The following is a 12,912-nucleotide window of genomic DNA, read 5'->3' as shown; positions in this document are numbered from 1 at the left end:
AAAGAGTGAAAAGATGGTCTATAACAGGTCATCATCCTGTTTGAACAAAAGCAATCCATTGAACTACGATTTGGAGCCCAACAACGCTATTCAGATTAGAACAGCGTATATCTTGTTTCCAAATAAAAGGGGGTGTTAACCTAAGATAATTATCAGTTGCATCAAAGGTTAAAAGTTGATAACAACTGGAAAATAATTAAATAAATTCAATACACTATGAATAATCGAAAATTGATTTCCATCTTATTTTTTCTGAATTAAGTTAAAGGCGTATATAAAATACGAACAAAGAGGATTGTTTTCTTTAAATATATCGCCAAAATTTTAGATAGCGTTCCGTCTCTTCATACATTCTGCAATTTACATATTCAAGATGGCGAATCCCTATGGACAGGTAAGTTTGTAAGCTAAACTCCGCTATTTACCAGCATTCTTGGCGAGATGTTGGAGCATTGCTATGTATAGGTCCTATATTATAATAGAACATTGTTGACCTACATTTCGTTCACTTCATGAAAGCCAGTTTTGTTCTTATTTGTTGATACGTCATCGATTTAATTCGAGTTAATGTCAAATTATGACCAGAGCCGATGACTTCCTCGTTTCGATCCAATTATATTTAACATTTCTCCTTTTTAGGGGTTTCAGAACTCCATCAATAATGATGTCTGCACACGTGCACATCAACGTTACGGGAAGCGGTTGTTAACAACGACTGTTTACTTTTTTTCATTATGATGGTATAAGTTAACAATATAACAAACACTGTGTTGTGTTAGTGTGTGCTGGTTTCAACTGTTGAGCACTGTTCCAGGACTGCATGGATCTTGTTATCCCTTTTAGGATTCCTCCTCTAGATGCATCTATATCGGACGTTTGACAATGTCCCCTCGCCGGATTAAAGACATTGTCCAACGTCCGATATAAATGAATATAGGGGAAGAATTTCAAAAGGGATCACTTATCTATTTGGATAACACTATTTATTCCTCTATTATGTAAACGTCCACTTATGTAGCTAACTGTTACTACTGTATATAGTTGCATATGTTCATTGTGGTTTAATTTGCTACATTCTTCTGGCCAACCATACTGTATTTATGAAATGGTTTTCATAGCTGTTGCAATGGCTGATAAATGTTTACTACACTAATGTTATGTTTATTTTGCTAAAGAATATCTCAGTGATATCCATGATCATTTTCATAGCTGTTTCAATGGCTCAGAAACAAGGCCTAGATGTTATCACTAAAGACTCCGAAACAAGGCCTAGAAGTTATCACTAAAGACTCAGAAACAAGGCCTACATGTAGAAGTTATCAGTAAAGACTCAGAAACAAGGCCTAGAAGTTATCACTAAAGATTCAGAAACAAGGCCAACACGTTGTCACTAAAGACTCAGAAACAAGGCCTAGAAGTTATCACTAAAGACTCAGAAACAAGGCCTACATGTAGAAGTTATCAGTAAAGACTCAGAAACACGGCCTAGATGTTATCACTAAAGATTCAGAAACAAGGCCAACACATTGTCACTAAAGACTCCGAAACAAGGCCTAGAAGTTATCACTAAAGACTCAGAAACAAGGCCTACATGTAGAAGTTATCAGTAAAGACTCAGAAACACGGCCTAGATGTTATCACTAAAGATTCAGAAACAAGGCCAACACGTTGTCACTAAAGACTCAGAAACAAGGCCTAGATGTTGTCACTAAAGACTCAGAAACAAGGGCTCGATGTTATCACTAAAGACTCAGAAACAAGGCCTAGAAGTTATCACTAAAGACTCAGAAACAAGGCCTAGAAGTTATCACTAAAGACTCAGAAACAAGGCCTAGATGTTATCACTAAAGACTCAGAAACAAGGCCTAGAAGTTATCACTAAAGAAACAAGGCCTACATGTTGTCACTAAAGACTCAGAAACAAGGCTTAGATGTTGTCACTAAAGACTCAGAAACAAGGCCTAGATGTTGTCACTAAAGACTCAGAAACAAGGCCTAGAAGATATCAGTAAAGACTCATAAACAAGGCCTAGATGTTATCACTGTTGTCATTAAAGACTCAGAAACAAGGCCTAGATGTTGTCACTAAAGACTCAGAAACAAGGGCTCGATGTTATCACTAAAGACTCAGAAACAAGGCCTAGAAGTTATCACTAAAGACTCAGAAACAAGGCCTAGATGTTATCACTAAAGACCCAGAAACAAGGCCTAGAAGTTATCACTAAAGACTCAGAAACAAGGCCTAGATGTTATCACTAAAGACTGAGAAACAAGGCCTAGAAGTTATCACTAAAGACTCAGAAACAAGGCCTAGATGTTATCACTAAAGACTCAGAAACAAGGGCTCGATGTTATCACTAAAGACTCAGAAACAAGGCCTAGAAGTTATCAGTAAAGGCTCAGAAACAAGGCCAACATGTTGTCACTAAAGACTCAGAAACAAGGCCTAGACATTATTACTAAAGATTCAGAAACAAGGCCTACATGTTGTCACTAAAGACTCAGAAACAAGGCCTAGATGTTGTCAGTAAAGACTCAGAAACAAGGCCTAGACATTATTACTAAAGATTCAGAAACAAGGCCAACATGTTGTCACTAAAGACTCAGAAACAAGGCCTAGATGTTATCACTAAAGACTCAGAAACAAGGCCTAGACATTATTACTAAAGATTCAGAAACAAAGCCTACATGTTGTCACTAAAGACTGAGAAACAAGGCCTAGATGTTGTCAGTAAAGACTTAGAAACAAGGCCTGCATGTTATTACTAAAGACTCAGAAACAAGGCCTAGAAGTTACCAGTGAAGACTCAGAAACAAGGCCTTGATGTTATCACTAAAGACTTCATGAAGAATATTGGTATAGTATTCTGACAATGTCTAGTGGCCTGTATTGAGTATGCTCTGTCCCCAACACCAGATAGTAGACAATGTCTAGTGGCCTGTATTGAGTATGCTCTGTCCCCATCACCAAACAGTAGACAATGTCTTGTGGCCTGTATTGAGTATCCTCTGTCCCCAACACCAGACAGTAGACAATGTCTAGTGGTCTGTATTGAGTATGCTCTGTCCCCAACTCCAGACAGTAGACAATGTCAAGTGGCCTGTATTGAGTATCCTCTGTCCCCAACACCAGACAGTAGACAATGTCTAGTGGTCTGTATTCAGTATCCTCTGTCCCCAACACCAGACAGTAGACAATGTCTAGTGGTCTGTATTCAGTATCCTCTGTCCCCAACACCAGACAGTAGACAATGTCTAGTGGTCTGTATTCAGTATCCTCTGTCCCCAACACCAGACAGTAGACAATGTCTAGTGGTCTGTATTCAGTATCCTCTGTCCCCAACACCAGACAGTACACAATGTCTAGTGGTCTGTATTTAGTATCCTCTGTCCCCAACACCAGACAGTAGACAATGTCTAGTGGTCTGTATTTAGTATCCTCTGTCCCCAACACCAGACAGTACACAATGTCTAGTGGTCTGTATTTAGTATCCTCTGTCCCCAACACCAGACAGTACACAATGTCTAGTGGTCTGTATTTAGTATCCTCCCCAAACACCAGACAGTAGACAATGTCTAGTGGTCTGTATTTAGTATCCTCTGTCCCCAACACCAGACAGTACACAATGTCTAGTGGTCTGTATTTAGTATCCTCTGTCCCCAACACCAGACAGTACACAATGTCTAGTGGTCTGTATTTAGTATCCTCCCCAACACCAGACAGTATACAATGTCTAGTGGCCTGTATTGAGTATGCTTCCCCAACACCAGACAGTAGACAATGTCTAGTGGTCTGTATTGAGTATCCTCTGTCCCCAACACCAGACAGTAGACAATGTCTAGTGGCCTGTATTGAGTATCCTCTGTCCCCAACACCAGACAGTAGACAATGTCTAGTGGTCTGTATTTAGTATCCTCTGTCCCCAACACCAGACAGTAGACAATGTCTAGTGGTCTGTATTGAGTATCCTCTGTCCCCAACACCAGACAGTAGACAATGTCTAGTGGCCTGTATTGAGTATGCTTCCCCAACACCAGACAGTAGACAATGTCTAGTGGTCGGTATTGAGTATCCTCTGTCCCTAACACCAGACAGTAGACAATGTCTAGTGGTCTGTATTTAGTATCCTCTGTCCCCAACACCAGACAGTAGACAATGTCTAGTGGCCTGTATTGAGTATGCTCTGTCCCCAACACCAGACAGTAGACAATGTCTAGTGGCCTGTATGTCTAGTGGCCTGTATTGAGTCTGTCCCCAACACCAGACAGTAGACAATGTCTAGTGGTGTATTGAGTATCTGTCCCCAACACCAGACAGTACACAATGTCTAGTGGTCTGTATTTAGTATCCTCTGTCCCCAACACCAGACAGTACACAATGTCTAGTGGTCTGTATTTAGTATCCTCTGTCCCGAACAACAGACAGTACACAATGTCTAGTGGTCTGCATTTAGTATCCTCTGTCCCCAACACCAGACAGTAGACAATGTCTAGTGGTCTGTATTTAGTATCCTCTGTCCCCAACACCAGACAGTAGACAATGTCTAGTGGTCTGTATTTAGTATCCTCTGTCCCCAACACCAGACAGTACACAATGTCTAGTGGTCTGTATTTAGAGTATGTCTAGTCCCCAACACCAGACAGTACACAATGTCTAGTGGTCTGTATTCAGTATCCTCTGTCCCCAACACCAGACAGTACACAATGTCTAGTGGTCTGTATTTAGTATCCTCTGTCCCCAACACCAGACAGTACACAATGTCTAGTGGTCTGTATTTAGTATCCTCTGTCCCCAACACCAGACAGTACACAATGTCTAGTGGTCTGTATTCAGTATCCTCTGTCCCCAACACCAGACAGTAGACAATGTCTAGTGGTCTGTATTTAGTATCCTCTGTCCCCAACACCAGACAGTAGACAATGTCTAGTGGTCTGTATTCAGTATGCTCTGTCCCCAACACCAGACAGTAGACAATGTCTAGTGGCCTGTATTGAGTATCCTCTGTCCCCAACACCAGACAGTAGACAATGTCTAGTGGTCTGTATTTAGTATCCTCCGTCCCCAACACCAGACAGTACACAATGTCTAGTGGCCTGTATTGAGTATGCTTCCACAACACCAGACAGTAGACAATGTCTAGTGGTCTGTATTTAGTATCCTCTGTCCCCAACACCAGACAGTAGACAATGTCTAGTGGTCTGTATTGAGTATCCTCTGTCCCCAACACCAGACAGTACACAATGTCTAGTGGTCTATTTAGTATTGTCCCCAACACCAGACAGTAGACAATCCTGTATTTAGTATCTGTCCCCAACACCAGACAGTACACAATGTCTAGTGGCCAGTAGAATGTTATTGTAAGAAATCAGAATATCTTAAGCTTACTGTGAAATCACTAATTTTCGTGGATGGTTTATTTTTGTTGAATTTCTGTGAATTCTTCATTTATAAATTGATATGTCTTCAAAATGATCAACAGATTAATATTGACATAGATCATATATATGATGTAGTCCTTACAGGTTCCCTGAGCTTTTTATCCACAAAATCGATCGACAGTGTCAGTGAAAATTTCTAATTTTGTAGAACCACAAGATATGAGGCCAACAAAAGGACATGATTTTACTGTAATTTTGCAGATTGTCAGATCAACATCAGTTAAAAAATTTTTATGCACTATTGATGAACATTCTGATGAAATGTTGTATATGATACTGAGTTACCTAATTATGGTAATATTAGTACACGTTCATAAAGCTGTAATAAAAATATATTGACAAATATAGTCGCAAAAATGTATTTGTTTCAGCAACCATATGGACAGGCCCCTTATGGTGGTCCACCCCCTGGACAACCAGGATATGGAGCCCCACCACCTGCTCAATATGTTCCACCTCAACCTGGTTCATATGGTGCCCCGGGAATGCCCCCAGGAATGCCGGGACAACCTGGAATGCCTGGACAGATGCCATATGGAGGGGCTCCAATGGGAGGTATATAAAGTCAGACTGACAAAATATTTTTGAATAGACTACAGAGTACTGGTATATTCCATCATATCAATGGGAAAAGTTTAGGCCACCTGACCCGAAAGCTGGGCCAGTATAAGAGAACTTAATTATGGAATGGTGCAGTGTATGTTGTCTATCCATCTGTCAATTTTTTATGCTGCATGAAAAAAAAATTTGGAAGGGGGTGGGGAATGGAGGTCGGGGAGCATAGCTTATTGTCTGTCCGTCCATCTGTCTCAAGTGTCTGTCTTTTTGTGTTCAAAGTATAACTTCGATAGCATTTTAACTTGGTGGATGTGCCCTTTGTTCAAATTTTTTGTCCAATAAGATTGTTTCCGGAGAGCATTCATCAGTTTCACTGATACTCTTGTTTCCTCTATAAGCAACTGAAGCAATTTTAACCAATTTGGCCAGATGCAACCTTGGGGAAAGAAAACCAATATTGTACAAAAAATGGGGCTGGAGAAAATTTAGGAAAGTCTTTTACATATTTGCTGGCTTGACATGTACAAATTTTGACTAGTAATTTCCATATTATATATATAATACTTTACCAAGAATGTAGTAAGAACACCAAAGAATGTACTCTTCACAACCTCAATGTCTACTTAAACATGTTATCAACTAAAATGTGGTCTTAGTTTAATAATCATTTAAAAAATTAACATGTCTAAGATATCATTTTCTTGTTGAAGGGCCTCCTCCAGGTGTAGATCCACAGGTATACCAGTGGTTTCAATCTGTGGACAGCGACAGGAGTGGGCAGATCACAGCCATAGAACTTCAACAGGCCCTGGTCAATGCAAACTGGTCTCACTTTAACGCAGAGACCACCAGACTCATGATAGGTAAGACTTCGGCAGGCCCTGGTTACCATCATCTGGTCTCACTTTAATGTAGAGACCACCAGACTCACAAAAGGTAAGACTTCAGCAGGCCCTGGTTACCATCATCTGGTCTCACTTTAATGTAGAGACCACCAGACTCACAATAGGTAAGACTTCAGCAGGCCCTGGTTACCATCATCTGGTCTCACTTTAATGTAGAGACCACCAGACTCACAAAAGGTAAGACTTCGGCAGGCCCTGGTTACCATCATCTGGTCTCACTTTAATACAGTGATCACCAGACTCATGATAGGTAAGACTTCGGCAGGCCCTGGTTACCATCATCTGGTCTCACTTTAATGTAGAGACCACCAGACTCACAAAAGGTAAGACTTCGGCAGGCCCTGGTTACCATCATCTGGTCTCACTTTAATGTAGAGACCACCAGACTCACAAAAGGTAAGACTTCAGCAGGCCTTGGTTACCATCATCTGGTCTCACTTAAATACAGTGATCACCAGACTCGTGATAGGTAAGACTTCAGCAGGCCCTGGTTACCATCATCTGGTCTCACTTTAATAACAAAAGGTAAGATCGTGATAGGTAAGACTTCGGCAGGCCACAATCTGGTCTCACTTTAATGTAGAGACCACCAGACTCACGACTTCAGCAGGCCCTGGTTACCATCATCTGGTCTCACTTTAATACAGAAACCACAAGACTCATGATAGGTAAGACTTCGGCAGGCCCTGGTTACCATCATCTGGTCTCACTTTAATACAGTGATCACCAGACTCATGATAGGTAAGACTTCGGCAGGCCCTGGTTACCATCATCTGGTCTCACTTTAATGCTAGAAACACCGATCACCGACTACGGTAAGACTTCGGCAGGCCCTGGTTACCATCATCTGGTCTCGCTTTAATGTAGAGACCACCAGACTCATGATAGGTAAGACTTCAGCAGGCCCTGGTTACCATCATCTGGTCTCACTTTAATACAGTGATCACCAGACTCATGATAGGTAAGACTTCGGCAGGCCCTGGTTACCATCATCTGGTCTCACTTTAATACAGTGATCACCAGACTCATGATAGGTAAGACTTCGGCAGGCCCTGGTTACCATCATCTGGTCTCACTTTAATGTAGAGACCACCAGACTCAGGATAGATTATGATTATCATTTTTTGAGGAATTATCAAGATTTTTATGAGCTTATCAATAACTGTTGATGGGCTGTTCAAATCTTTGTCCATTTTCTGTCATCCATCCAGAAACAATTCTGAGCATTTTTGTTATCTGAAGTAAGAAGTAATGAATGGGTATTTCTCCATAACAAAATGGCTAACAGCTGGTCATTTTTGGCATTGAAAGTTTGTTATTGCTATTTCTTGAGAAGAACTGGATGAATGTGTGTGAATTTCATATGTATGTTCCAACTGGTTCTAAGTTGTATCATTTTGATTTTGGGATTGATCAGAAAAACAAAAAGACTGACAGTAACCATCTTTGATTTCAGGGATAAAGATTGTTAACGCTGCTTATAAAGAGAATTCTTAAAAACCACATTATTACAGTAAGATGAAAGGACAGAATAGAAAAGATCTGATTTTTAATGAGCAAATGAAAATCAAACAATTGTGGATGCCGAGGTCCCTCTTGGGTGTCTTATAATGATCATTTTTTACTTTTTAGGAATGTTTGATCGAGATTTCACAGGAACTATCAATTTGCATGAGTTTGCTGCCCTTTGGAATTATATTCAGCAATGGAGGGGTGTGTTTGAGCAGACAGATATCAACAGGACAGGCTCTATTGATGCTAATGAGTTGACAGGAGGTTAGAATTTGATTCATTTCTCGGTCTTACAGATAAAATACCCACCACTTTCATCAGACATTCTACCTTAACCTCTACCTTAATTCTCAAAATATCTGATTACTTGCAGTATAGGGATTGTAGGTGAGGAGAAGTTTTAAGACTGTCGGTATGCTAAATAATGACCAATCAAAATGCTTGATGATTTAAAGGAAATTACATTTTATGATGTCAGAACAGTTAGTTTTAAATCAGATTTAATGGGCAATATTTAGTATACTATTGTATAGTAAAGTTTGCTATCAGTTTTTAATCAGTAATGATATTCCATTTTCTTATGATATTCCATGTAATCATTTTCTGATGTCATTTGTTTATGAAAGTAAGGTCATGAGAAAACAACAGGATGTAACAATGAATACCTGCTCATAAGAGCAGATAACTCTGTATTACAAAATGATGGAATTGTGCCTTACTCAATGTTATACTTTATTGATGCTTAGAACACATCAGTAGCACCAACTTCTTGTTCCTATAAAATATAAACCAAATCAATGATTACATAATTCAGTGAAATTCACCCAATAAACCACTGTACACTGTTTATTCTGTTACAGCTTTCCAGAGAATGGGTTATAACGTGTCACCACAATTTGCTACACTGGTCGTATGTAAGTTTGACTCAATGGGCAGACGACAACTGACTCTGGATAATTTCATTCAAGCATGTGTGATGTTGAAAGCGCTGACAGACAATTTCAAGTCACGAGACACACAAGGACACGGCAGCATACGTTTAAGTTATGAAGATTTCATGTGTTTGGCTGTAGCCAACAAGCCTTAAACCACAGATCTTTTTTGTAATAAAATTTGTCCTAGAATTTTTTTATTATAATCTTAGTTGTCAAGGAAATTTTGTATTTCATTTTTGAAGAACTTCTGGAATTTTCTTTAGCTTGTACAAGGTTGAAAATAAAAGTCATATACAACAGATATGTATACCGTAAATTGTAGGAGAAAAGTGTAAATTTTAAAGCGACATCACGGTAAAGGTATTTTGTTATTGATTGTACCCGTTTCATACACTTACAGTTATGTTTCTATGCTATCCTGATACTCATAGTGATTTCCAATGTCCAGCTTGACCACTTCTTTGGTTGGGAAAGCACTCAAAAATTTAGCTCTGATAATATCATGTGATAGTTTTAAAAACTAAGCGATTCATGTTGTAAACACAAACTCGTGAAGGCAGAAATGACAGTGACAACTCTAAGTCAATTCATAATTATAAATTAAGTGGCATTCATCACCAGCATTGTCATGACCAATTCAGACGGTTGCCTTTTTTATACAGGCGATAGCTTTTGTGCACATGCGTTATTATATATGACGTAAACAATTATATATGAAGACTGTTGATCATAAGGTAAGGTATTCCTGTTTTAATTAGCCTTTTTATGTGCATATTCCAGTGTAAAACAAAATATTGTTGTGGTACACATGATATACATATATACAATGATAACTAATTAGTAAAAACTTTTTTACTGTGATGTTCACTTTGGTGAACTCTTATATATTTTTGTTAAGGTTAAGGTTGTATGCTACCTTACACATCACACTGGTCATTTGTGTTAGGGTTAAGGTTGTATGCTACCTTACACATTACACTGGTCATTTGTGTTAGGGTTAAGGGTGTATGCTACCTTACACATTACACTGGTCATTTGTGTTAGGGTTAAGGGTGTATGCTACCTTACACATTATACTGGTCATTTGTGTTAGGGTTAAGGTTGTATGCTACCTTACACATCACACTGGTCATTTGTGTTAGGGTTAAGGTTGTATGCTACCTTACACATTACACTGGTCATTTGTGTTAGGGTTAAGGTTGTATGCTACCTTACACATCACACTGGTCATTTGTGTTAGGGTTAAGGGTGTATGCTACCTTACACATTACACTTGTCATTTGTGTTAGGGTTTAGGTTGTATGCTTCCTTACACATTACACTGGTGTTAGGGTTAAGGATGCATGCTTCCTTGCACGTTCCTTACACATTACACTGGTCATTTGTGTAAGGGATAAGGTTGTATGCTTCCTTACACAGTACACTTGTCATTTGTGTTCTGGTTAAGGGTGTATCGTACCTTACGCATTACCCTAGTTTGTCACTTGTGTTAGGGATAAGAATGTATGCTAGTTCACACATTACACTGGTCATTTTTGTTAGGCTTTCAGTTGTATGCTAACTCACTCAAGAAACTGATTATCTATGTAAGAAAGAAGATATATGTTGCTTTACACATTACTTTATGTGCATGAAAGAAACCATCAACATCATGTGATACTACTTGTTGATGTCAGCAACATAATGTACCACATCTATCCAAAATGGCAGACACTAGAGTACAGAGGGGATACTTACAAATAAAGTCCATCCCTTTGTTTCAATGTGATGTCATCAAATGGGGTTTGTATATAATTTATGTTTGGGTTAAGGATATATGCTACCTTACACAATATTAAGTCTTATGATCTGTTTGAGTGAAGGTTATATGCTACCACACAAATTATTACATCTTGTGGTTTATATTTGAGTTAAGGATTTATGCTACCTTATACATTATACCTGTAATTTGTAAAAGGTATTTTGAAAGATAAATGATTTATGCTACCTTATACATTATACCTGTAATTTGTGAAAGGTATTTTGAAAGATATGTTTCTTGACCTGGAGTACTGCTATTTGAATGACACTATGCACACATCTGATCCAACACATAAGAAGTTGAAACTTATTTCCCTAGATCTTAGGAGAGTTGTATTGCCTGTATGCAAAAACAAAGTGTATGTGAAATATTTTTCTGTTTGGATAGGTTTTAAAAGTCCCTCCATATCGGGTGACATCCTTGATTACCATTATTAATGTTTTCCTGTCACTGTATCCTTAACTTTCATATCACTTATATATGTGTACCTAAAGTTATATTTTCAGATTCACTAATTGGCAGTTTAAGTTTTTATAATTAAACCATTCATATGGTGATATTTGGTAACGTTCACCTCCCTGAAAGATCTAATTATTACAAATTAGGATTACTGAATAAAAAGTTCATTGTTCTAAGAGGGAGAATTTATTGATGTGGAAAATGAAGGTGTGTCCCCAAAAACACATCCATTTTAATGTTCTGAAGAAATGCTAAATTATCAGTAATTTTATTAAACTTTATTTGGAGCTTTAGCCTTTGTTATTTATGTGGAAATATACAATATATCATTGGTTTGTATTGACAGAAATGTTTTTTCAGCTCACCATTTGAGGATGGTTGTCTGATCAAAGCACTCACCATCTGTGGTCCATCATCCGTCCTTTAACAATTCTTGTTATCTCGAGAAATACTGGGTAGATCTTTCTCTTTTGTCATATGTACATGTCAGTTCCCCTTAGTCCCTAGTTTTACTCTGGTGACTGATTAGAAAAACAAAAAGGATGACAGGTGGCTGTCTTGGATTTTGACCAAGAAAGTAAGTCTTTAGTCATTTTAAAGTGGATGTTTTATGATATTGAAAGGATACACATTAATCTATCTGGAGCTTAAACCATAGTAAGTATGTCTCTCCTGTACATGTAGATTATGTGAACCTGTGATTTGGTCTTTCCTCAATCACATTCTGCCTGATAATCAGTCTGTGTATACTTTAAATGTAAATAAAAACGAAATGTCAATAAAGATTCTAATTTAAACAATTTCTTGTTTGGTTTCTGAGCACTTTTTACTGTAACAGAGATTGTACAAAAGACACACTAGTGACTGGCATCTTTTAATATAGAGTTAGAGTAGAGTCAGAGTATCGAGGATGGTTCCAGGGGTACAGAGAGCGAAAGTGATCGTAGCCCCTGGAGTATCGAGGGTGGTTCCAGGGGTACAGAGAGCGAAAGTGATCGTAGCCCCTGGAGTATCGAGGGTGGTTCCAGGGGTACAGAGAGCGAAAGTGATCGTAGCCCCTGGAGTATCGAGGATGGTTCCAGGGGTACAGAGAGCGAAAGTGATCGTAACCCTTAGATTACCGAGGATGGTTCCAGGGGTGCACAGAGCGAATGTGATTGTAACCACTGGAGTATCGAGGATGGTCTAACAGAAATCTGACAATGACAAATGCTTGTATGTCTCACAGAAATCTGACACATATACATCATGTTGCGAAATAGTTGTTATTCGCATGGATTATCTCCCCTATTCTAAATCACGT

The 12,912-nt window shown here is 38.7% G+C and overlaps 1 protein-coding gene across 1 annotated transcript; it reads left to right on the top strand.

The window, feature by feature from the left end:
- Positions 1-373: 373 nt before the first annotated feature.
- Positions 374-12,409, top strand: LOC132547080 (peflin-like). The gene is made up of 5 exons (XM_060210836.1): positions 374-394; positions 5,811-5,994; positions 6,708-6,860; positions 8,535-8,678; positions 9,275-12,409. Exons 1-5 carry the CDS (start codon positions 374-376, stop codon positions 9,499-9,501), a joined length of 729 nt encoding a protein of 242 aa, XP_060066819.1. The 3' UTR covers positions 9,502-12,409.
- Positions 12,410-12,912: the final 503 nt, after the last annotated feature.

This window comes from Ylistrum balloti, unplaced genomic scaffold, assembly GCF_031769215.1.
Source record: "Ylistrum balloti isolate Yb309-2 unplaced genomic scaffold, AGI_CSIRO_Ybal_v1 Utg369934, whole genome shotgun sequence".
In the NCBI taxonomy this organism is placed as follows: domain Eukaryota; kingdom Metazoa; phylum Mollusca; class Bivalvia; order Pectinida; family Pectinidae; genus Ylistrum; species Ylistrum balloti.
This window is presented reverse-complemented; position numbering and strand designations above follow the sequence as displayed.